Here is a 26,584-nt window from a genome sequence, read left to right as displayed (position 1 = left end):
CCCAGGAAGCTGTACTAGCAGGAATGATCAGCGCTCTTTTCCAAGTCCGTAAGTGAGCCCAGCTATAATAACCTGCTGCAACTACATGCTAAGATGACAGTTTGTACATAAAACACTCCTGGTTACCAAACTGGAGAAAAATGGATTTGATGAGTGGACCACTCACTCAAGAAGGAACTGGCTGAGTGGTCACACTCAAGAGTTATGGTCAACAGCTCAAAATCCAAGTGGACATCAGTGAAGGGTGGTATTCCTCAGGAATGGGTGCTGGGACCAGAGCTATTTAACATCCTTGTAGGCAACGTGGACAGTGGGATCGAGTGCATCCTCAGCAAGATTGCGGACTTCGCCAAGCTGAGTGGTGCAGATAGATGCTAGAGGGAAGGGATGCCATACAGAGGGACCTGGACAGGCACATGCCAACCACATGACATTGAACAAGGCCAAATGCAAGGTGCTGCCCCTGGGTTGGGGAAATCCCAAGGACAGATACAGGTTGGGTGGAGAATACTTTGCGAGCAGCCCTGAGGAGAAGGATTTGGGTGTGTCAGTTGATGAAAGACTCAGTATGAGCTGGCAATATGCGCTTGCAGCCTAGAAGGCCAACCATATCCTGGGCAGCTCAAGAGAATAGATTCCTCCCTTCTATTCCACTCTTATGAGACCACACCTGGACTATTGCCTCCAGTTCTCTGGCCCCCAATATAACACAGTATCAGCCTCTACAAAGCCCAGATCCTGAGTTAAATCTTCTTTTCTCCCTGGGAATTCCTGAATGCAAGGCTGTTACACACTGCTGGTCTGCAGGCCACAATCTTCACATTCTGTCTTCCAGGTTTAAGACACCAAGAGGATAATTACTGGATAAAACTGCATAACTATAATTAGGGAGAAATCATACTTTATTATTTGACTGTTATGGAAATGATGTAAGTTTATTTTAAAAAAGAAATCCCAGGCCAACTCTTAACCATTAATCTGTAGTGCAGGCTTTCTGCACTTCAGAGCATCTTTTCACCCAGCAGTTACTGTAGGTAAAGATACTCAATTAGCAACATGCACTGGTGGCACCTGTTATGACTGGAAAACAACTGTGTACATAAGTATTGTTAGAATTGTGCCACACTCCCACAGAACACGCCTGAGTGTTTTTGAGTGTTTTTGAGACTACAAATGCTTCTCAGGGCTTGTATACTCTACTCCCTGCTATACAGATAAGCTAACATGGGTCCTGCCACCTTACGTGCCTATTGGCCTAGTGCCCTGCTGGAAGGGCAGGAGTCATACAGCAATCCACAGAGCACACTGAAGCACCTTGCTTTGCCTTGAAAGAGCATCAGAGGTAACACCCCCCACCTGAAGCACCAGCAATACTCACAGACATCTGGCTCTTTTCCGAGTACCAGCACACTTCTGAAGGCAAACCTGGGTCCTTTGTGTTAGGGTGGAAGCTGGACTCCGGTCATATGAAAGTGCTTGCAATTTCTAAAGGGATTACATTTAATTAAACCAGCCCCCTTCCAGCCGTCTTAAAGGGTCTTTTCATAACCTTAAGCTCATCAGGAGCAGAACTCCAGCAGAGAACAGACACACCCCAGGCAGGATGGACTCTGCAGGCAGCAAGCTGCAGCTTTCACACAGGTTCTAAACCAAGTTACTGAGAACAGCAAGACTAAAAAGATGCCACAGGAAGAGAGCTGCAGTGACAGCAGTCAAGAATGAGAAAGTTCACAGCTTTCAAGAGTATACTTGCAGAAGATGAACTGAGAAAGGGTGGAGGAGGCAGAGCCCGAGCTGGAAGAAACCAGACATGCCCTGACACAAGTATGCATCTGACATTTTACCTCACTTCTGTAGAGTCACCAAGAGAAGTGATACCAGTGCAGAAAACACTCTGCCTTAGCTGCCAGCAAAATGCAACTTTGTGGAATTGATTTAGTACCACTAGCAGGGAGAGCTGGTTAGAGCACACCGACCACTAAAACAATACCTATGCTACTGGTTACCCTCTCTTCTAGTGCTTGGAGACTAACATGTAAGTCTTTTAGAAGTCATCCATCCCATGCGGAGCTTGGAAGAGTAGAAAACTTTTGCTTTATCTCAAAAAGGGGTTCAAAATAAACAGATTTTGGGGCCACTCTACTAGCATTTCCTATACAAATATTCTCACATGATTTATAGAAAGTAGCATATCCAGTAGGTGAAAGAATCAATCTCTGTTCTTGAAATGGATAGAGGTTGCACTAAAAATCTGGTACATAACGCTAAAGTAGTCAGATTCAGAAAGGAAACTAAATTATTTACCCTAACATAAACCCTGTCATACGGTAGCACCAGAGCCCTAAACATGTTTGTTTGATTGTTACCACAAAAGACTATTGTTTGAGCCCACGATTTAAAAGGCAAGTCATTTAACCACATGAACACAAAAGTAGGATTCCAGCAAAGTTTGTTCCCCCTCTCCCCCCCAAAAGCCTGCAGTCAGGCTTTGCAGCTCTATATAATTTACACTTTAATGACCAGTATTTACTGTACATTTAATCTCTTACTTGTCTATTTTGCAAAAACACTTCTTAAGCCCAATTATTAATAAGAATAGTGAAAACTGCATTACTCCTGACAAGAGTGCTGCCCCTCTTATTTCATCTGCCCTTTCAGCAGATGTAGATACCTATCACAGTCAGAAGCAGTACAGCATGTTGGCAGACATCTCCTCAAGACTTCTCTTGCCCTATTGTGGAATTTCCTAGCTAAAGAGCAAAGCCTCTATGCTTACTGATCTAGCAAGTGTCCCTCTAAATTACACATTCCTGAAAACACTTGTTAGCCATAGTTCAAAAACTCTTACGTTCCTGTTACCATAAGTTTCAATGAGCTGTACAGCAGAACTGAGAGCAACAGGCTAAAAAAAAAATAAAATAAAAAGCGCCTGAGTTATGTGAAGAGGCATATCAGTGAATGACTCACACTCCTGGCTCTCAGCAGGACAGCTGAGAAAGTCTGTCTTTGACACAGGACAGTACCGCAGTGCAGTAGGCAAGAGCAACTAGTTCCTGTAACTACGCTCATCAGCAGAGCTACCAGAAACTGCAGACAGACACAAGTTTTTGGATGTTTCATCTACCAACGCATATCTGTGCTAGGGTCACAGCCAATATATTCTGCCTTTCAATTCCTCTTTCTCACAAGGGATCTCCTCACAGCTCTTCCATTTCCTCCACAATGAGATGAAGTTGGATACTTCACATCCCAGAGACAATAAAATTCTTTCATACAGTCAAAAATAAACTGGAATGCAGCCGTGAAAAGAACTGTCTCTTTAAAGACACCTTTTGCAATAGAAAAGGTAATGCCTACAGAGCAGAGCAACACAGCAGTACTTTGTTGCTTTTCTGGTTCTTGAGATAAAGTGTGACAAGCTAGCTTTTTGCTGAAGTCTCCCTTTACAACTGATCAATAGTCCAAGGGGCCAGATTACAGGATAAGACAATTGAACCCGAGGGGATCCTCAGGACAGGCCCATCAGACAAGAGATTCGGTACTCACATTAAGTCAGGGTGGCTACTTCAGGTGTCTTCATACATGCCAAAGCCTCATTTTCCCAAGTAGGGAACCAACTTACAACCTCAAAGGACATCCTTTTTAAAAACTCAGGTCTCCCTCAAACCATATCAGCAGAGAGAGCTTCAGAAAGGCCTATTCCTTGTTCAGAAGGACTGACTTTTACATTGCCCGCACTTTAGAGGCTGCCTTCACCCACCCCTCTGCCTCAACTTCTGTTTTCTCATAATACATGTTACAAAGATCTGGGCTTTTTTCAACAGTGCTAGCAAGCACACATTATAGCACAAGGTCATAGAAAACCAGAGCTTTATCAGTGCCTGTTAATGGGATGGAGAACATAGAATTTTAAAATTCTGGGGGCATTGTTTACCTGGTTTAATTAATGATCAGGTTTAGGTTCCCAGACAACTTTTATTCCTCTAGAAGTTCTTCTTCCTAAGACTACTACCAAGTAAGTCATTCAAAATTAAAAAACAAAATAAAACAACAACAACGACAAAATAACAGGGAATTCCCCTACACAGCTCATCCTCCAAAGTCCTCAGTAACATGTTTCCCAGTTAAAGTTACTTGAATATAATTCCTTCCTTTACAGCCAAGCAGAGAGTAACCAGGTACATCCTACCAGTGGTATTTCAATGGCTGCTAAGAGCCTAGCAACACTGTCTGAAGCACAAATTCCAGTTTGATCAGAGGAACTGCAATACAAGAGTCCTAAGACAGCAAAAGATGTCAAGGTTGAGTCCTCAAATTTACAATCAAGTCCAGATGTCTGTAGGTCATACAACCATTACATATTCACAACTTTGTGCATTGGGTCAGTTCCTCTATTTTTGCCATTTCCTTTCTCATAAATAGATTCCTTATATACCTCCCTTTGCTTTCCCATAGCTGTTTCAATTCCCAGTATTGCCATTTGCTGTTCGTTTAGAGCTAGTTTGAAGCCAGCCCCTCGAAAACTATTTTTGTACCTGTAATTTGGGCTATCTAGAGAAAACACTCTTTATTATATTAGTCAAAATCCAGAAGAGATGAAGAAAAAACAATGATGGGAAGGAAAAAAAATAAAACAAAACTTTCTCTCCTTCTACAGTTCCCTCTACAGAGGGAAAACAAAGCAGAATCTAGCCATACAAATCACTTGACCACTACACTACCAGCAAACTTTGTTTTTTTGTTTGCTTTTTTGTTTTGTTTTGTTTTTTTTTAATTTGTTTCGTGCATGCTAGAAGGTGCCACTCTCTTGAGAAACAGTGTATGCCTATTATGGCCTCTCTACCCTAACAGTGGGGTTGGCAGCTGTGCTTCACATGTCTGAGCTTAACCACATCCCTCATTAATGCTCTTTGACTTAACGGCACTCAGAGAGCAGTGGGCATGTTTGAAATGCCTGTAGCAGTGGGTGTGACATTTCTCAGTTATTGAGCACACTTCTCATGCAATCCCAATTACAGGTTACAAACAAGTGTTTTGGTCCAGCCATCACCACCCTCCCCATTAAAATCGGTGTTATGACCCTGACTGCTACCGTAGTAATTGAACACATGAAACAACTCCAACACCCCTGGAAGCATATCAGATTTTCTGAGAAGACTGCTAGACAGCAGCTTTTTGCCCCTTAAACTTGCATTAGTCTAGTCCTTTCCTCCCAAGCTTCGTTTCAAAGGTGGGAGATTTCCCAGTACCATTTAGCAGCTAAAATAAATAGTTCAAGGTGTTAAGAAGACATGTCTGGTAGCCAAGATGCATTTTCAAAGAACCGATAGGCTTTACAAACCTAGCATCCAGTAAAGACCTGCCAAAATTACAACCAGCAATTTTGTTGGCAGGAGCTCAAAACAAGATCAAGACAGGATGCTAACAAACGTGACCCACACAGGCACACCACGTGAACGTTAAGTACCTACAGGTTCATAGGCTACTAGGCTGAACATCTAATTCCCTATGTAAAGGTCTCCAAATTCACCTACAGTTAGGAGTAACTCGAAATGTAGGGCAATAAAAAAGCCACACGCAGAAGCTGCACTTATCATTCAAGAGAATTTCCACTCGGTAGCTGCATAAAGATCACTTCTGTAACTGAGCTCTTACTTCTGCAGAAAGATTCTCATGTTCAGAAGAACAAGTCAGAAATGTGCTCAACTGTTTCAGATGCTTCCCTGTTCTTCAACCAAGAGACAAGCAGCACTTAAGCTTGCTGATAATAAGCAAGAAGGGCAGCTACATGCAGCAGCTGCCTGTTCCAGACTTTCAAAGCAGTGCTTGGGTGTGGCACATTGAGCTCTTGGCCAGCTCACAGAGCTCACTGAGTATCTTGAACAATAGCCAGACTTCTAGGAGTTAGAACACAGCCTTATTGTGGGATTCAACTGCCCAGACTATGAGCCATCCCTCCAAATTTAACTGCAGGCAGAGTCAAATGTGAGGTAAAGCTGTTTCATCATCCTGTGATTTTCAGTTATATCATTTTCAGTGAGCTAGAAAAATCCCGCAATTTCCTTTCAGTACAGGGTCTCATGCAGGCTGGCTGCTTCTATGCTTATTTAGGTCACAGTTCTCTAAAATGAAGGATTTCCCTGAAAGAGCTCAGTTCTATAGTACTTTTAAGTGTAAATTTCCCCACCCACATTTGCTTCCCTCTCCAACCTATTTTAGGTTTCAAATAGCTCTGTCGGGACTGTACATAGCTTATAAAAGACCAGCTTGTGATCGCTGAAGTACCTTCTGTTATTTTAAGCTCTGTACAGTTCAAGCACTTGAGCTTTCCTATTATAGAGAGTAGCTACAACAGCAGAATACACAGAATCCTGTGTCCCAAAAGGCTCCCAAGCGGGTGGGTGTCGAGCTGCTGGCAGCAGCTGGAGAGAGCAGTGCCAGCACACACAGGGTGTGGTCACACCACCGCTGCAAACCATCCTGCCACCATAACGCACTCTCCCTCTGCCTCCCTTGGAGCAGTATTAGTTTCTTGTTTTGTTTTTGTTTTTGTTTTTTTTTCCCCCGTTATACACGAATAGCTCTTCTACTGTCTCCATCCCTCCACACTCCTGAAGGTAACCTTAAGAACTTCCAGGCATCTACATAACACTTTGCAAATTCAAGCACTTCTTCACATACAGTTTGGAAAGTCAAGAACTATTGTCTCACCACAACCAACACAAGATTCTGAACAATTCAATCCAGCTCAGAAAGTGATTCGGCCTTGAAATCAGCCTTCCTCTGAGCATGAAATGGGATCAGATGACCTCTAGAGATCTTCCTCAGATAAAATTTTGATAACTCTGCAAGACTACAAAAGCTGCTGGAGAGCTAGCTACCCTGTACTAACCAGTTAGAACAACAAGTTCTGAATTTTAATAGAGAAAAATATATAACCAGAACCATCCTGCCCATCAAGCAGCCAGTCTGAAAGGACATACAGTATATTGAGGAAATATACATGGATCATTATTTTAATCACTATTCCAGAGTAGAATATTTAAAGGATAAAGAAAATCTACCTTATTCTTAAAGGTATTATGAATAAAAAGAGACCAAGGGGATAGCAGAGTTGTTGACAGTTCTAACACTTCACCCTAAAATTTGTCTGTCAGGTCAGTTTTTATAGCACAACAAAGTAGAGAACTAATACTCAAGAGTGAATTTCAGTATAGCCCAAAAGCTATACTGAAAGGAGAGATTTAGGCTACAATTGCATGTGTCATTGGACTCTGTTACAGAAAAAGAAGTACATTTATTAAATGGTGTGACTAAATGACTGATTGCACTTTTCCACTACTTAGTCACTTCCCCACCTTAACTGTTTCTAATCCAGAGAAAAAGAAAGTTGAAAGTCATAAGGACTTAGTAACGGGAAAAGGAGAAGCCAGTGATAAACACAAGAATGGATCATGTCTGCAGGAAGACATTCTTTTTGCCAAAAAAAAACAAAAAACAAAAAAAAACCTCCACACTGAAGTTAGCATCCTCTTCAGAAGCCTTTCGCTAATGCTAACATAGTGATCAACAGTGCTATGAACTTGCAGGAGAGCATGGATCAGTCTGCACTATTCTGCTTCTCTACTTCAGTTATCCTCTTTCTGATCTTTTCAGATATTTCTTTATCTCTATGCAGAACTGGTTTAAAAAAAATAAAAAGATAAAAAAGCATCCCTTCCTTCCCAGCATGCCTAATCACCTCTCTCCACAGAACTGATCAGATTCAGAATTTTTTCATTCATTCTTCCTTTTTGGGGCACCTCTCTTTTTTGCCTGTAGCTGTTAGTCAACCAGTCGTGGCCAATGGGAAGAAAGAACCACGTACAGCCCCCCAAAAAACCTCCTTTTCTATGCCTAGGAGTGAACATGTTTGAGATGAGCACAGAAAATTATTCCTCCATGCTTCATCTGACAATTTGAGAATAGGTTTTTCAGGACAGCTGCAGCTTCAGAGGCATCAAATCTTAATAGAGGTTCAGAAAGTTAATACACATAGGCCAGGAATTTCTGACGGCCTCACTACTCCATTGGAGGACCACACATTCGCAGAAGCAAACATATCCTTTCAGAATACACAGGAGGGAAGCAGCACAAGATCGCCTCGTCATGTGTCCACATTTGCTACAGGTATAATTGCCTCTTGCAAATGTAAGGCCCAAACTTCTGCATTTTCAGATTTTCAGCCTCCAAACAGCTGCAGTTGACTCCGTGTCTTTATAATCACTAAGGTCACCAGTGATTTTGGTACTACCTCACTGCCAAGTATTTATTGCACCATCTATTTACAGTAAGAGCCAATAGTTAGCTACTGTAGTCAGAAGGGAGGGTATAGTGCCAACAACTTCTAGAAAACTTATATGTGTTTCTCCAGTTGGAGCACTCAAGTTGTTACAAAGAGGTTAACTCAAAATTAGTTTTCCGTGAACCTGGAGGCTTCAGCCTGCTCTAGAAATTTCTGATAGGATAAAAACAAATTCCTTTGATGTAGCAATATTGGCTGCACTATGCAAATCCCCGCTGTTCTCAAACACTGCCATGGAAAAGAAAGCGATTAACTAGGTGCTCTTCTTTTAAAACAGTTAAATGTCCCCCATTATTCCTAGGCAGAGAAGGATTTCCTCTCTTCCATCATTGTGTCTGCAACAGCAGGGACACTCCTCATAGAGGATATAGATTTCCACTATCATCACATCCAGAAGGCAGACAAACAAGACACCTGGGAAAGGGGGTCCAAGAGTTAGCACTGAGATCTCGGAACTCTTTTAGAAGCACTCCACTGTAATCCTTAGAACAATGCCTGAGCACAGACAGCAGCTTTATTGGGCAAATTCAGGGAAGCCTTCTTGCAGCACAAGAGGAAAGGAAAAAAAAAAAAAAAAGAGGAAGAAGAAAAAAAAGAAAGTCAGCCAAATAAGGCTGTTTGAGCTGCACCAAGCCAGGAAAGAGTGCAGGAGATGACGTAGTTAGAGGAAGCTTTTAGTCAGTTTCCTTTAAAACTGGGAGCAGGGCCAGAGCTACCTCTGCCAGACAAGTTTCCCTGAGAGGTGTCAGTTGATCAGAAAGGGTGCAGAGATCCCAGCAACTCAAGGATCCCCCCCCCCAACCCAGTTTCACAAAAAGGCAGAAGGTATTTGAAACAGTTTGCCAACTGTCTTTTATGAAGCTACCTAGAGACGTCAACAAAGAGGAATTCAATTCAGACCAGATATCAAAGCCACTATGCATAAAACAACAGAAATGAGTTTCCTCTAGAGGCAACAATGACATTTCCTGTCAAAAAAAGGAGTCCATATTAAGACATCTTATAGAGTAGCTGCATGAGAAAAGCAAAAATTGCAATTAACAATCAGGGTTGATTAATCAGATGAGGCAGTTGCCCCAAGGAAAGTGCTGCAACCCCTTGTAGGTCCAAAAAAAAAAGTACTGCCTGTGAGATAAAGTGATACAACATTTGCAAGAAGCAAGTAATGACCAGTCCTCTGATATTAAGCACTATTTCCCCCATAGGATTCTTACAGAAGTAGCAAACCTAAAGCTTCCCTGGGGCTCTTATTATATGCACCTTACCAGCCTACTTCTTGGCTTTCTGATTTGTTTCTTGAGCAAGAACTGAAAATCAAATCAACTAATATTTAATCCTATTGAACCTCTGATACGATAAGCACTCAACCCTAATAATATGCCATTTAGTTTTACGAGTTAGATCACGACTACCAGTTTAGCTCAGGCACTCAGGATAGGCCTTCCTTGCTACAGTTTAAAACCGCTGTAACGGATGTTTTCCGCAGTGCATTGACAGTTGGAGGTAGGGCTTTCCATAAGAAGGGGAAGTAAAATGTTAGCATTATGTATAAATAAACTGAGCACAAAGGTTATTGAAAATACCTTTTTAACTTCAGCATAGAAGGCAGAAGTACAAACTGAAGCCTCTGCTCAGTATCATCAGCACCAACTGGTTCATCTGCCCAAGAAGTAAAACCTTGCTACTTCTGCCAAATCCAGGAACAGTATGCAAGATAGGGTATAAACATCCCACGACAGATATAAATCTATAGCTCTAGTAGTTAACCTGGTCCCACAGCACACTCAGCATATTTTAGCTATTGTTGCTTCCTAAGTACAAACTCATCTGAAATTCACCAACAGGGCAAAATCAGCTTCTATACAAATCAAGGCCTCTGAGAGCTCTCAGTCACACCTTTTCAGTTCAATTCAATGCCTGTGAGTGCTAGAAGAAAGATACAATGGATTGGTTTGCCCAACTAGTTAGCACCAACATCAGACCAAAGCTCAACTTCGATCAGCAGTGCCAAACTTTTTGAGTTATACTGAGGGAGGGAAAAAGGGAGATACAACATCCCAGAAGCAACCCTTGGTAGGCAGAAGGCATCTGGAATGCTTTCAGTGTTCTGTTACAGTACAGTAGGACTCCAATCCAGGGCACCAAAGTAAGTGCCCATCATTTCTAGTTACCCACCACTGTCTACCCTCTGCCTCCAGCTTTTAAGACCACTAGAGAAGTCCACAAGAAAAAAAAAAAAAAAAATCAAATGCTACAAATGTAGCACTCTGCTTACAGCTGCCACTTGGTTGCAGTGCTTCCCAGCAAGCTGCCACACCTCAAGAAATGATCCAGCAGGATCTCCTGATGCTCGCTACGCAGTCCCACAATAACCTTCCTTCTAACCAGACCTACTCCAATCCTAAAGACATCTGGAATCCAACTGGAGTCCATCAATATCAGCTACAGGCAGGGTCCTTCATCATCTTTTGGCAACTGTTACGCTGAACTTTAGAAAATATTAAGGGAAAAGGTAGCAGCAAATAAGATTTGTTTTTAAATCCGAACTATCATAGTAATCTTGAGACCTGCAAATCTCACTGCTCTTTTGTTCAGAGGACTTCATGCTTGTCCAAGCTGATTTTCTCTGCAATAACACTTCAAAACATAGTAGACATGTTCCGCACATAAAAAGAAACAGTTCTGCTAATACAGGAAGAGGAGTCCAAACTTCACAATCCCCACTTTGAATCTGTTTGCTCTGATTGTATCAATTTATCCATGTTACCTAAAACAGAACTGCTCAGTTCCCAGTGATAGGACAGTCACAAGAGTTGAATACACACTTCATACAAGGTAGATGCTCACACTCCCAAGTTCTCAGTGACAAAACCATTCACATAGCCACTAAGCCACTACATTCACAGACAAAATAGCTAAAAATACATTGAAATATCAGCACTGAAATAGATGTGACTGGCACAAAAGAGTTGTCTTTCCTTCCATTATTTCTTCGCAGCTAAATGTTTCTTGCAGTATTAAAGTTAAAGCAATTAACTATGGGGCTTGGACCATCTGCCAATGTGACAACTCATTCATTTTTATCAAGATTTGGAATCTAGTGTGACATTCAGCTCTGTCACCCCTGAAATTGATCAAAACCAGAGTACAAGACAGTGAACATGAGATCAGAGCCAATCACAGTCAACTGACTTCTCAGAACCAGCAGAGTTTGAAATTGACAATAGTTTGCAAGAAGAATTTTACCAACCAATCACTTCCACCCCTTCGCAATACAAAGCGCAGGGGGAATTGTACGTCCTCTTTCACAAGTGCTTCAGCTGTTTACATCCTGCATGTCTTTTAGAAAAAAGTATATATAAACAGTTGGCTGCTTAACTATAACAGCACTCAAGATAAAACAATGAAGCCTTCCTGGGAAGAGTGTGGCAGGATTAGTAAGCAGATCTATGATGTTCTACACTGTCTACAAGGCCTTCAACAAACCCCATATTGACTGCAGACATTACACTTCACAACAGCAAATCACGTGCCACTAGTTCGAAGGTTACCTGATTTACTCTTGGACTCCTATTAATAGTGTACTAAAGCATAGTGCCCCTGTGAACAAATCTCATGTAACAAGCAATTTCTAGCTAGATATGTTAACATTTAGCCTGGTTTACCAGAAAGCAGGGCCTCAGAACTCAACAAGTTTTGCTGCCCAAGCCACAAAGCAGCCACAGCATGTTCTGTATGCTTGGTGAGATGAATGATAAGAGCTACCAAACACTTTAGACACAAATGTTTTTCCTGCCCAGCCAGAACTGTTCCCTGAAACATTTCCTTCATCTGTCTTCTTCACAATGGATTTATTTTTGTAATGAAGCCTACATATAGCTACATCTAGCTGCTCAAGTTTCACCTACATTTGACCTCAATTAAGGAAAGTTACTTGTGTTTTATTGTTTTGTTAATTAAGTAGTTATTAGCAAATCTTAAGCTAGCATGTTAGTGGTCATGTTTCTTTCACATGAAGAACTGATTACACAGTTACGCCAGCATTTCCTGTTCCTGTAAACCACAGCTCAAGAAATGATGTTTAAAGTATTATTTCAGTTGGGTCTGCAATTGTGGCAGATGGGGCGGGAAACTGAAGTGGCTCCTCTAGCAGGAGGCCTGCAGCTTTCTCTCTCAACAAGCACAAACATGTGAACCACTTTCTGCAACGTATAACAAAATACCTAAACTTCTTTATCTATTCCAGCTCTGACTGTTCTGTCAGAACTAGAAAGCAGCAGCTAGCGAACGTGAATCCAGCCTAGGGTGTGTCTCCAGATTGAAAGGAGGCTGTAAGCACCTTGTAATGCAGTGTCAAAACACTTGGATTCATCCTATCAGCAGGGAACCCTGCCTCATAAGCCTCTCCATGACATATTCGGGATTTTTGGTCTGATTCATGATAAAAGAAGTCACTTCACAACTGCAAACCCTCATAAGGCTCAAGAGCCTCAACTGCACTTTACACAGAAGTCCCTTAACCTGAGCTAATTCTGTTGATCTTACTGAATTTTTTGCCTTTTTTAGGAAGTAAAAGTCTTCACTAATCATTACTATTGTCTGAAGAAAGGCCTTCCAAAACCTTTAGAAAGTACTGTCTTCTCAATCTTTAAGGGTTGAATTTGATATCCTTTAAGACTCCAATGTTTAAAATTAAAAGCAAAAATAAACAAACAAATAAACAAAAGGGAAAACGCTAAAACACACTAATCCAGCTCATCTCAGGGATCTGGCATGCTAGCATTTAATATAGCAAGAAAAGCAGAAGTCAGTTAAATATGTAATTAATATCTATTTTAAAATAACATTGAACTACTTAAAAAAAAAAAAAATCAGGGTGGATTCTGTTTCAACTTCCCTTTATAGAGGGGTGTGGTTATTTTGTTTGGTTCTCCCTCCCCCCCCACTTCTCTCGATGTAAGAGATACTGTCTTTCAGTTTAAGATCACAAGTCCCTAGGCCGTTTCAGAACATTCTGAGTGAGGAAACATCCAGAGCCTTCCAGTCTGCTCCTTCCTGTTTTATCAACGAAGGGCAGGGACCAATTCTTTCTGCGGACAGGAGAAATTACATTGAGAAGAAAAAAAAAAAAAAAAAGCTCCTTATTAGTCACTGAACTCCTGCTGTAACAAAGAGTCAAGTATGGACTTGAACAGACTTTCTGAAGTATCAAGATCTCTCCAGCCAAGAAATACTTGGAGTCAAGCTGGGACAAACCTCCCCTAGCAACCTAGACTGACTAATTACAAGTTGTGAAAACCCCAAACCGCTCCTCTGCACAAAGCACACGAGAGATAGCCATAGATTTAATTAATTCCCCATCGGGCTCTCCAAAGATTCACCCAACGCGCTCACAACACAGAAGACGCCGGCAAAGCAGAGCAGAGCAAAAAGGCGCCTCTTTATTCAGGCATTTTACAGAGGACAGGCGGCATCCGGGCGAAGCTCCTCGCTCGCTGCTGGCCAGGCGGCCGCCTCCCGCCCGGCCCGGCCCCTCCGGGCGCGGGATGCTGCGGCGGGACAGGAAGCGACCGGCGAGGAGCGCAGCACAAGATGGAGGGGCGGGCGGATCCCTCCCTACCCGCCGCATCCCCCCCGCCGGGCCCGCGCCGCGCTCCCGAGAGACCCTTCCTCCCTCTCCGGGTCACGGCCGATCGGTGGCCGCCGATACCTCCGGGGCCCAGCCACCAGGAACAGGGCGAGCCCGGCCGCGAAAAGCTCCCGACGCCCGACGGGGCGGGCGGCCGAGGCTCCGCCATCCCAACCCCGCCGCGCCCCGGAGGAAACTCGGGGCCGGACGGGCGGCTCGCCCTCCCGGAGCGGCTGCGCGGCGCTCACCGTTTTCGGCATCTTCCCGGCGTTCTGGGCACGACGGACCGCTCGTCCTGCGCTGCTGGGGCTCTCCGCACTGCTTCTAACGGGATTCTCTCGCCCGCCTGTCCCGACGCAAACCCCACCCCGCCTTCTTTTGGGGCTGTACCGGGGCCCGGCGCTTTCGTGTCTCGCACGGGGGAGGAAGGCGGGGCCGGGAGACGCCGCCCGGACTACAGCAGGCCTTGCCCCGCTGGAGGGACCCTCTGCGAGGCCGCCTCGGAAGGGGAGCGGCGTTGGTGGCGGCGGCTGAGGCCCACCGGGGCAAAAGCTGAGGAGTGGTCCATCGTCCCCGAAATCAGGTGCCCGAGAAACCGGGAAAGCCCCGGGTTCTGAAGTTCGTTTGCGTATCTGATGTCACTGGGAGTCCTGGTCCTTACTGAAAGCATTATTTTAAACATTAGCCGTGTGTGTTACGGGCGATTGCACTTTTCAGAATAAGAAGATGGCAGTGGTGTGCGATAGATCCTTTTGTCTTTTATTTAGTCTGAATCATGTGCACTGGGTGCAGCTCAGAGGTGCTGTGGTAAGTCGATGGTCTCTGACTCATGAGCACATTCATTGAGCGTGCTGTCATGTACAACGTTCTTATAGCTGCCTGTTTTGCTATAAAGCACTCCACCGGCTTCGGGTATTTGAAAAGCATAACCAAAGGGGCTGTGGCTTCCCACAGTTTGGCAGACACACCACTCCTGGTCCTCAAGCCTCCTCAGAGGCCATCACCATAATGATATGATATTAGTGAGCTGTCAAATCCATGGATGAAAATAGTCTGAGGACCACTCCAAAGTTTCCTGTGGTATCTCTGGGAGGGAGCCACTGATGGACAGAATCATGTTCCAGCATTTTCACAGGGTTTCAAAGGAGGCATTTCATCTCATTTGGGACTTTGAACATAACTGTCAAAAAAAAAAAAAAAAAAAAAAGTAATTATTGTTAAAGTTAACAACTTGCGTCTACAAGAAGAAATTTAAACATTCTCAATAAATGTAATGATTAATTTTTAAGGAAATTTTTAAAGGAAAAAAGTTACTGGCTTCCTAAGGGTCTATTTCACACAGTTGCCTTTTTCCTTTTCTGACTCATTTTTACTCAGAGTTTTTCATGACAGTATTCCATTTCCCTTCCCCTCCCCCCCGACAGAAAATGATACTGACAGAAGAGCTCCAAAATAACAAAAGGACTTATGGACACATATATGGAGATACATGATAGGGAAAGTTGTGTTCTGTCTCTGTTGAAACTTCTATTCCTAGGTTCCTTCATAAAACTGAGGTTACTCTTTGGAGGATTTTGTCATTCTTCTTCATAGAGATGATAGAATGCAGATGATAAAAGTCTAGTTATTTTCTTGCTATATTTAAGGAGTTACAGTTTAGCATTCAAGGAACTGATGTTTTCATCGTAGTGCTTAGGGCAGTAGCCATGATGCAAAGGAAGTCCCTTGCTAGTGAAACAATTGGATCCAAAGTAATTGTATTTGCACTCATGGTGTGCTGGACATTGCCTGTGTACATAGAAAGTCACTAACTATAGGCCAAGCAGTCTGTAAGCAGTCTGAATGGGTGAGGCAAAACAAAAGAAAGTCTTCAGCATGACAGACACTTCTTTCTCATCTCACACCACTTCTCTTGTCCTTCTTTACTGTTAGTAGCAATAGCTAAAACAAAACGGTATTCATGCCATTTTGAAAGACAATGGTTCCTTGTGACAGGCACAAGTCTCCAAGCTTTACTTTCTGTCCTACTTCTTCCTATCCTCTTCCCTTAGAATGAGACATCTGAAATGCCTATGCTGCAGGATGCTCCAGCTACAATATCTTCAGAAATCCCTGCTGTGAATGTGCTGCACCAAGATCTGACCTCCACTACAGACCTCTCCTTTGCCAGCTGCTGAGAAAGGATTGAAGTATCAAGTAGTCCATTTGCTTACCTATATTTAAAGGCTTAGCCATGTGTGAAAACAAACCCATTCATGGATTCCTTGAGAGCTACAGACAAGAGTTATCTTTCCTACCCAACTGAAGGATGAGATTTTAAAGGGTAAAAGAGTCAGCTGTCAAAACCTCCTCCTTGGAAGAGTCTGTACAGATAAGTAACATTGCCTCAAAAATGCCATTATTTCCAGCCCACTCAGGGCCTAGATAATATTCAAGTATTTCAGAATTTTAAGCATTCTTCTGGGAGAAGACCTGGTATTTCTCTGGGGATTTATTATCTTGGTTTTCTTCAGATCACATATTCTTTTAGATAGAAAAAGCACACCAGTGATGTGGTCTGGAAAAAAAAAAAAAAAAAAAAAAAAAGAAAGAAATATTTAGCATGAGCTCTTTCTTCAATATACAGCTTTCTTGGATTAATGCTGGGTAACTTGAAACTTTCCCATAGCTTTGAAAGAATCATAGAATTTGGGTTGGAAGGGACCTTTAAGATCATCTAGTTCCAACCCGCTGCTATAGGCAGGGACACCTCCTGCTAGACCAGATTGCTCAAAGCCCCATCCAGTCTGGCCTTGAATGCTTCCAGGGAGGGGGCACAAACTCATTGAGGGCAACTGTCCAGTCAATTCCTTATTCTGTGAGTGGTCCAGCCATCAAATCCATTTTTCTCCAATTTTGCAACCAGGATGTCATGAAGGACGGTGTCAAATGCCAAGTCCACATAGATCCCAGAATCACAGAATCACCAAGGTTGGAAAAGACCTGCAATATCATCCAGTCCAACCATCCACCTATCACCTATCACCATGATGTCAGTTTCTCTTCCTTTATCCACTGATACTGTAATTCCATCATAAAAGGCCACCAAGTTTGTCAGGCATGACTTGTCCTTAGTGAAGCCATTTTGGTTACCACCAATCACCTCTTTATTTTCCATGTGCCTCAGTAGGGCCTTCAGGAGGACCTGCTGCATGATCTTGCCAGGCACAGAGGTGAGGCCTGTAGTTCCCTGGATTTTTTTTTTTTTTTCTTCTTGAAAATAAGGTTATGTTTCCCCTCATCCTATGAGTGGGATAACTCATATGAGTTCACCAGACCACCATGACCTTTGTCATGTTGTTTGCTTTCTACACTTTAAAAACTTTTCAGCAATAAGAAGAACAAGGGGGAATCTAACAGATATTCTGGGACCTGACTCCAAATATTTGCAGCTCAAGTAATAGATAACACAGCTAGCAAGGACAAAACTGTGAGTGGGCATAAACTGCCAGTTTGGATGAAAGGCAGTGGTGTAAAAATGCTCAGAAGGCTAGGTAGGATTGGAACAATGTGAGCTTTATAGACTGACACTGCCACCTTCTCAGTGCAAGAGGATGGGCAAAAGTACCCCTGGCCCATTTAATCTCAAACTAATCAAGAGAGATTATTTGTATGGATGATGGAGGAATTAGCTCATACTTTCTTAACAGGACAATTCAAATCTTTGTATGTATAAAACCCAGAAAATTTTTTATCTAATAGAGCTCAGCCCAGCAAGTGCTTATATGCAACAGTGGCAAACTTTGTTGCAGAAAGGAAGATGAGTTGGATTCTTAAGCTAAGCACCCACAACGAAATATCACAGCTAGACTAACTGCAAAGAGAGCCTGATCATAACAGGAAACAGTGGAGGCAGGCCCACAGTGCTGTGATACATTGAGTAGGGCGTGGTGATTGCTAATATTCAACCACAAAGGCTTTTAGTCCATGCACAGCCATGGAGAACAGCCGAGGCTTTTTCTATTTGGTTCATGGGATGACAAAGGAGGAGCTCTACAGTCAGGAAGGAAGGAGGCCTTGCAAGGTATATTAATCTCTTGCGGAATCAGCAGAATTATACCAGGGCTGAATTTGAGATAAATGAAGTGAGAGCAAATTACTGTGGCAATTCTTGCCAAGTTTATTAGAAATATCAGAGTTCTGTGCACAAGTATCAGTAGTTTGCCTGCCCTGGTTCATACCGAGTATGACAGAGACTGATGGTCTTTGTTGATCTTTCATAAGATGCACAACAATTCCTGTGACAAGATGTCAGTGACATTATGAAAGAAGAGGTAATTTAAACTATTCATTCCTATTCCTCTTCCATATTCTCATTCGTATTCCTTCCCCTCCCCCCCAAAATCACATAAGGTGATTCATTAAAGATTTACCTGCCAGCACCCATGGAAAAATCTTCAAAAAGCATATGAGGAATCTCTGACCATCCAGTAATTCTTTGTTGTTGTAGAAAATAAAGAAGGAAAGAATGCGTGGAGGAGGAAAGAGCTTGTTTTATGGGAGTAGAAAGCAGCAAATAGGAAAGAGAGCTCTGCAGGGACAGCAATAACAAGTCTCTTCAGAAGTCCTGTGGCTGCCATCTACACAGGATCTGCCTACACTGTTCAAAGATCACAGGTTTCTTTTTCATATAAAAATGACCAATTTGCTTCTCTCTGAGCAAAGTAAAAGTACCTCAGACACTGCAAAGTCACGGACCCCATCCTAAGGAATTTTTTATTTTATTTTATTATTATTATTTTTTTTTTTTTTAGGGACAGAGACTAGAAGATAGCTTTCCTTAGTTCCTGTAAGCTGCACCAGTGACTGGATGATTTTTCATTCTTTATTAGCCCAGCTATAAAATTAATGTAATAATATTGGCTCTCTTAGAGGTACAGACAAAATGTCCATGTTCAGGTTTCAGGCAACAGTGCAGATGCTATGCTATATTTTGTGTTAATTATGTTAGTAAACATTTATACACAGTGCCTGAACTCTTAATTGAAAATAATTGTTTCCTAATTTTTTTTATTTTTTTTATTTTTATTTTTTTGAGACAGTGCAAAGAGTGTATCCAGCCCGGCCTTGAGCATCTCCAGGAATGGGACACCCACACTTCTCTGGACAGCCTATGCCAGGGCCACCCTCTGAGCAAAGAATTTCCTCCTCACATTTAACTTAAGACTCCCCACTTTTAGTTTAAAACCATTTCCTCTTGTTCTATCACTATCAGATCATGTTGAAATACCACCAGCTAATATTTGCATAATAGATGTAGATAATCAAGGAGTCTAACTCTCCACATCTTAGTATCATCATGCACAGCAAAAGATTTAAGTTTCTTCACTTGAGAAATGTTTCTTTACTCATGTTGCACAGTTGCCAAGAACAGCTGGAAAGTCAGCCAGGTACCTACCTGATCCACTTACGCTATAGATGCACAAATACTGCTGCATGGTTGGATTTGAACTTCTCAATGTTACAGCATAACCATTTGTGCACTCTGTTCTTTATAGGAAGTGGTGGTGCAGCCTGCTAATCCGAGAATTTCCTTGCTTACATGAGAAATTCAAACAGAGCAAGAGAATAATAGACCCTGACATTGGTCTTGACCAAAGGTATCAGTAACCTCAGGGGCAGCAGGATACAACCCCAATGCTATGTGAGTGCATGCATGCAGGAGCAAGCAAGCTAGAGAGCAGGTGCCAGAGGAGGAGAGCTTTTGTCATCAACTCAGCAAAAGCTGCATTTTACCAAAGTCCAGGGCTCTCAAGAACACTTAAAAGCAGCCCTTGGTCTCTTGTGCAGATCTCCTTGCCCACTTTTCTCCTTTAGGTCCAGCTGAGACAGCAGAATATAAGCCCTCTTACACACAGTCTGCTTCAGGATCCTGTTTCATGAACTTGTGACTCCAGAAAGCTGCTCACTGCCTTCTTACATGCACAGGAAGGCCCAAGCAAGTGACCTTTAATGTTCCCAGCCTAAGACCATCTCCCCTTTGCACTCACATAATGCTATGATGTGATGGAAAGTACAGCAATAATAGCAAGGTAGCAAAGTCCTAGATTACAGCAAATCTAAATAAGCCCAAATGCAGCAGCTGGGAATGCAGACAAAGGAAGAAAAATTTACTTACCTTCAGAAGGCCTCAAGTATGCAGGGATCTCCAGCAGGATACCCTCACCTCCACCACCAACCCTTAAATGAGGTCTGCATTTGCATGCACCTGAGCTCCCACCAGGTGCTCAATCACTGTTTCAAGCCACAACTTAGCATTTCCTCTACAACTCGTAGGCCATTTAATAGGGCCACTGTGGGAGAGGGAACACAGTTATTCCTCCAGAGTAATCTATCATAAGTAGGAGTTATCTGTCCTGAAGCAGTAGCCAGTAAATAAAGCTATGTGTCAACCCTCAGGCAGCTCTGTCTCTGCTGTTGGCAGTAGTTTGGGTTATAGTGCATTCAGCTGCGGACCAGTACAGCACACAGGTCGTAACCAAGCTGGATTAAGGAGTTTTCACCCCTCCTGTCATCGCTACCGATAACACTCATGGGAATCACCAATTACTCAGCCACTAGACTGTATTAGTAAAGCTGCATCTACTCTAACTTTTTAGTTCAGATCAGGAGTTGGTTTTTGAAGTGAATTCTCTGTTCACTGCACTTCATTTCCTGTCATGTTGTAGCCACATAATTGGTAGACTAAATTCTGTTTGAATGAAAATAGGCCAGAAGATGTGCTCCAAGAATACACCCAATGAGCTCCAGCAATAGTTTGGTTGTCAAGACAAGAATAGAGCATCTCCAATATAAGCTCCCACTGAAACACATTTCATGTCAGCTACTGTTAAATATCTAACACTGTTTTGTTTTCCAGATCTGCCTCTATTAACCGCACTACCTAATGTAGACACACTTACCTGTCAAAGGAATCCAGGCTTGCCTGTGTCTATTGAACCTGTTTAAGCATTTTTATTAGGACAGATTTTAAACTACGTCAGAGCCGGTAGAACTAAACTGGGGAGCGAGGAGAAATGCAGATTTACTGTGGGGACAGTAACCTCCAAAGCAGTCTCCAATGCAGACAGAAGTGTCCTCAGCCTCAGGAAACCCAAGACACACCTGGAGGCCAGGCTGGCCAATGCTGCACAGATCATTAAACTGTAGTTATGGAGTTGGCTCTTAAGCTCTCCTCCCCTCTGCAAAATGCCACAGTCTCGTCCATGGACTCAGTCTTCACTGACAGAAGTCAAACTCATCCTTGAATGTGTGCTTCCCCAGTGATCTTACCCACAAGTTGCACTCACACATAGAGTTGCTGGCGTTGCTGCTTATAAACCTAACTTCTCCCCACTATTCCATGGCTCTTCCATGATCCAGTTCATGTAGAGCAGAGCAGGAGGGAACTCTCAGTCTCCACATGAATGTTAAGTCAGTGCTCCCCACTGTACTGAAACTTCATCAAAATTGATGCACTTCAGTCTTAGCAATGAAGAGAGAGAAAACTGGCCCATGTTTCCAGCTAGTGACATATAATATGGAGGATGATCTCAGCACTGTTACAGACAAATCACCCTTTACCATTTCTTTCCGTGGCATCATTCATTTTTTCCCTGAGATTTAGATCTATTTTTGGAGGTCATAAAAATACACAGGGAGTTGCCACTCATTTTTATTCCAGTGCAGGAATACTATATACAGAAGATATTATTTTTGGCTCCTGCTTGAATTTTTGTATTTATTTTTTCCTCCAGGTGAGATCCAAACCGTGACAGAAGAAAAGTTGTCTAGATAAGTATTACAACTGTTTCTCTGCGAGGATGTGGAGCAGCCTCAAAACAAGTAATTAATTGTAGAAAAATCTAGAGCATCATTATGCAGGAGAAGCCTGGGGCTGGAGTATAATCTGAAGCGTTTATGATACTTCTCCTACCCAGCTCACTCACAAGTGAAGGGAACTCCCTCCCACCTTGTTAACACTACAAGGTGCAATCTGAAGTCAGGATTATGTGACTGTGAGAGGCAGACACCCACGGGCAATACCAATTCCCCCCAGCACTCTATACACAGTCCTTTTTTATCCACCTTTGAACACAGTGGTGCACTACACAGCACATACAGCCTCAGTTAGACACAGACATGGCAGCATAATTTGTATTCCCTAAGTTTTTACAAAGTACTCCCTTGCCATTCTCTCTCTGTTCTTAAAACGCAGAGTGTTACGGTATGGTTACGGTGTCACTAAAAACAGGGATGGATAGGTGGGTAAACAGATTGATAGATATGTAGATAACAGATGGATAAGTAGATGTATCAGTGAATATAAAGATAATTATAATAATTATGAAAAAACAAGAGAGTTTGTCTAAGCAGATTATAGTAACAAAAAGAGAATAGATAGAAAGCTTACCTGCATCCAAGGCTCGCTACAAAACTCCAGAGGAGGAATCTCCAGAAGAGATCCTTCCCCACTGGTGGTCAGCTCTTAAATGGCTCTGGGAGAGGTGCAGCCAGGCTCCACCCCTTCCAGCAGCACAGCTGAACTGCCTTCACCTGTGCTCCCGTGGCTGACTCACTGCTCGCCTCAGGTGATCAATCAGAGGCTCAGGCCATGATTCAGCAGTTCCCATACACATATATACAATGTTCTTAGAAATTTTGTCCTTAAAGTGACTGCTATTCAGCAATAGACACAGAGAAGCAAGTACTCCATCCCAGTAATGCCTGTTCTGTTTCAGGAGGATTCTTTCATCTTCATGGGGACTACAAGCTTATATTTTCAGAACAGCCATAGAGTTTTTCCTTCATCTCACAGTTTTTTCTCTCACTCACAACTAATTTCTTATTCTAATAAATAAATAAATAAATAAATAAAAATAAAAACTAAAACTAAAAAAATAAAAAAGCGAAATATAAAAAACTAAAAAGTAAACTAAAATAAAAACTAAAAATAAAATTCTAAGAAATAATAAAAAAAAGAACTAATTTCTTATTCAAGTTTTTTAAATTTCTTGTCCTGTTTTGTTTTTAAGAAAATTCCCTGAGTTAAAGCTACAAAAAAGCCCTCAACATCAAAACTGGCCTAAACATATTTTGAGACAATCTCCAAGCCTAGATGATTTCTCCCTTCACGAACAGAAACATCCATACTCAGCAATCCTGGAGGCAGGAAGGATATGTTCACTGCTGCAGATGTCTGTTCATTGCAGGGGAGTTGGACTAGATGACCTTTAAGGGTTCCTTCCAACCCAACTGATTATATGAAGTTCATACAGTGCTTCGAAAATACAGAAGTCCTCCATACCATCTATTTTAGCAACCATACAGCCACCAGCATACCAAAGTCCCTCTCAGTGAACGATTTCTTCTCAGCATACAGCTAACCATTAAGCAGAAAAGATGGATCCTCAAGAGCACAGGACATATCAGAAGTCCTCACTGAAGCCAGCAAGTTAGATGGCCTTCTGACACTTTCAGGGCTGAGTCACAACATATCAAACTTGTTTGTGAATGGACCTTTGGGATTTCTGTGCTGAGAGAAAGCAGCAGGGCATGGGTCAAGCTGTGTTTTCCCTGAATCACAGCACAAGGCTTCACTAACCTGTCAGCAAGCCTCCCTGGACTCACAGTGCTCCATCTGTTCAGAGGGATCATGGGGATAAACTGCATGCAGCAATTTCCTACAACACCAATTACCAGCCATATGAGTGGAGTAGTTTAGGGTGCTAAAGTCTGTCTCTGCAGGAAAAAGCAAATTGCCTCACACAGAGCTGTATGGCTTCCACAGAACACTGTTGTCCTCTGTCAACAGCTACCAGATGAGCACCTAATCAGAATCAGTCAGCAGGCACCCAGTTTGCTAGAAGGAGCTTGATCTGATGCATGCTTGACTCCTAGCTTCTGTTCACGTCCCTCATAGCAGGATATCCAAAATAAGGAACAGACCTAAATGTTTTTTTGAAACACATTGAGAACTAGAGAATGAGTTTGAGATTTTTTGCTTCTTAGCTGCACCGAAATCACTATTTTCATGTTTGAAGTAATTATTTTCATTATTCTTCTCATTGTAGACTTCAATATGTATATATACTCACACCTACCCAGTTCCAGGACCTCAAGTTCATTAAAAATAAATAAATAAAGCTGTGGATTTTAAAAACTCAAAGCTAAGTCATCAACACTGGCAATATTGCTTTACTTCACTACAATAAACGTCAGTGTTAAAATAATAGAAGACTTGATTCCATGTCTGAAAGTGTTTAAACTAACGCACCTGTGAAAGAAGCTTTAGTTCTAAACTTTACGCTGTATTGGATATTTTCTCTGAAGGACTGGTCCACAATACTGACCATATTTTAGTACTCCAAGTCATACTCTGACTATAACTTGTTTCATAATCCATGAGGTTTAGCTTCTTAATCATTGTCATTTACTCATTGGCTTTTTCACCTCCCTATGAGATGTGAATCAGCATTACAGAGATAAAAAGACACTTCTGGTTAAGATTTTTGCATTTGATAAAAGCAACAACAACAAAAAAAAGTAATTTACCTCCGACTCTCCAAGTCATTAATCAGAAGTTTTCCATTGTGTTCTCCAGGAGTTGAGTAATGACACAGCAGTAATGTGTTGTGTTGATCCTCCTCCACTGTGACATCTTTCTGCATTCTGCTTGAGTTGATACACAAAGAGCTAGGAAACATCGTAGGTCTTGTTTTGCTTTTGGCAGCTGTAATGATAGCGTTTCCCTCATCTCACACCCACGCTGCATGTTTCCTCAGGATTCACACCAGCAAGGTTAAAACTGCACAGCAGAACCATTTTTTCCCTTTTTGTTTATGAAAAGAAAAAAAACAACAAACCAATAAAGAGAACAGCAACCACAACCTATTAGCCTTTTCTTTGTCTACAAAGAATCCACAGAATCACAGGGATTGGAAGAGACCTCAAGAGATCTATTCCAACATCCTCTGCTAAAGCAGGTCATATTTGCTGTAGATTATTCCTCAAGGAGAGCTGCTGACAATACCAGCATAAGACAATGGGAGAAAACAACAGAGGATTACCCATGCACCCAGATAAGATTTACAAAGTTGCCTGCTTTGATTGCTAATGCATGGAGGAACTGTGTATTACAGAAACAAATAACCTCCTTTCACCTCCATACCTGCAGGAAGCTTTCTTGTTTCCTCTTGTAGAATCATGGGAAGGGAAAATGGGATTACAACAGGCTTCAAGATGTCAGTCAGCATTAAGTCATCTCTGTTTTGTGAGCACCCAGTGGGCTGCAGAACATTAGATATGTAGACATTGCTTCACAGAAAGACCAGACAAAATACAAGTAATAAATGAAGATTCACATTCGAGCCAAAACGGTACTTCACTTTTGACAGGGAAAAAGATGTGGCAGCACATTAGGGAAGGATAAAGGATTCTCCAATCCTCGGATGAAAAGAACTGAGAAAAAACTATTCAAATCCATTTCTTCACAGAGAACAGAAGTAGATTGCAGTGAATACACAACATGAAGAGCAGCACTGTACAAGCAAGTCATTCCTGTGCTGTGGGAAGAGAGGATATACTGACATGGCATGATCCTTTTCTTGTATGAAAAGGGATCAATATCCTAGAAATACATAACATGGCATCTTAAGTTTGTGGTGTGAACATTCATCTATCAGCTACCTACAAATGCTGAACTGCAAAAATTTGTATCAGGTACTCGTCCCTGCTGCTGGCTGCCCTGCTATTTGGCAGGGCACATCTTTTTACACATCTCAGCAAAAATCCCAAAGCCAGAATAATTGCACACTAGATCTGGTATATTCAGTGTTCAGAAGAAGCTCCTCTCCTTACCTCCACTGCGAACAACGCACGATAACCTCCACTCTCAGATGAGATACAGAATAACAGAAATAAATTCAGGGCCTTAAAACTGCACAGCTATCCCGACAGAATCTGAGTAACTTGCTTTCCTGCTTCCTTATTTCAAGGTTCCTAGATCTTGATTTCAGTGGATGCAGAGTTCTGTCATTGCTGTGCATAAACTTCAATTCCCAGCGCTGCAAATGGGCGGCACTGGCAGTGAAGAGTAAACTACTTAATGAGTGATAATCATCTTATATAAATAGCTTTGAAAGGAACTCAGCATGGCAAAGAACTGAATGGCTTGGTTCTCCTACCCAAAAGTAGCAGAAATGGGACAACTCCCTTTTGTATTCCAGTAAATCCAAGGTAGAGCAATAACAGCAAAATTTATACGTGGCTGTAACATCTGTCCAGTAAACTGGAAGACCATTCTGTTTATTTTAATGTCAAATCCCAAGCATGTTTTATTCACTAGACTTACTTTTATCATTTTCCTCTTGACTAACTTTCTTCAGACTTTTAAAACCTACTTCATGGTAAAACAAATCTAATTTGCTGGCAGCATTTAGATGTATGGGATTAGTATAAAACGGCATGAAGAGAACAAGTTCTGTTTTAAAAGGTAGTATTTCATTCAATATCACTGCCTCAGTTTGTTTACATATCAAGTGAAAATATTAATTTCCCCTGTTTTGGGAACAAAATATTTCCCTGTATTCATG

At 42.1% G+C, this 26,584-nt stretch overlaps 2 protein-coding genes across 16 annotated transcripts in view; one reads left to right on the top strand and one right to left on the bottom strand.

The window, feature by feature from the left end:
* Positions 1–14,356, bottom strand: part of MSN (moesin) — a 38,774-nt gene extending 24,418 nt beyond the window's left edge. Inside the window, exon 1 of one of the 2 annotated variants that reach the window (XM_085230856.1) lies at positions 14,222–14,356. In XM_085230856.1, the coding sequence (XP_085086982.1) occupies positions 14,222–14,233 (12 nt within the window). In that variant the 5' untranslated portion in view covers positions 14,234–14,356. The remainder of the gene's footprint in view (positions 1–14,221) is intronic. The other variant, XM_085230855.1, reaches the window with a different exon arrangement.
* On the top strand, positions 13,090–24,880 carry LOC146543755 (uncharacterized). 14 transcript variants are annotated; one of them, XR_014885055.1, is made up of 4 exons: positions 13,090–14,556; positions 16,025–16,296; positions 21,749–21,836; positions 23,027–24,880. XR_014885055.1 is itself a non-coding variant. In XM_085230857.1 (2 exons), the coding sequence occupies exons 1-2, from the start codon at positions 13,937–13,939 to the stop codon at positions 16,092–16,094; spliced, it is 690 nt and encodes a 229-aa protein (XP_085086983.1). In that variant the 5' UTR covers positions 13,090–13,936; the 3' UTR covers positions 16,095–24,880. The 14 variants fall into 14 exon arrangements, 1 of the variants encoding a protein (XP_085086983.1); XR_014885052.1 differs by having other exon boundaries at positions 16,025–19,402; XR_014885053.1 differs by having other exon boundaries at positions 16,025–19,402; positions 22,733–24,880.
* The last annotated feature ends 1,704 nt before the right edge of the window (positions 24,881–26,584 follow it).

The sequence above is a fragment of the Meleagris gallopavo genome, chromosome 9 (assembly GCF_905368555.1).
Source record: "Meleagris gallopavo chromosome 9, MGAL_WU_HG_1.1, whole genome shotgun sequence".
Classification (NCBI taxonomy): Eukaryota; Metazoa; Chordata; class Aves; order Galliformes; family Phasianidae; genus Meleagris; species Meleagris gallopavo.
The sequence above is the reverse complement of the archived record's forward strand: the minus strand, read 5'-3'. Positions and strand labels throughout refer to the sequence as shown.

What these genes read in the sequence shown, in the direction of transcription:
- LOC146543755 (XM_085230857.1), top strand. Translation starts at nt 13,937, where the DNA reads ATGGAGGGGCGGGCGGATCCCTCCCTACCCGCCGCATCCCCCCCGCCG. An exon ending in TCCATCGTCCCCGAAATCAG is followed by an intron (nt 14,557 to 16,024) that starts GTGCCCGAGAAA and finishes CTCTTCCCTTAG; the next exon opens with AATGAGACATCTGAAATGCC.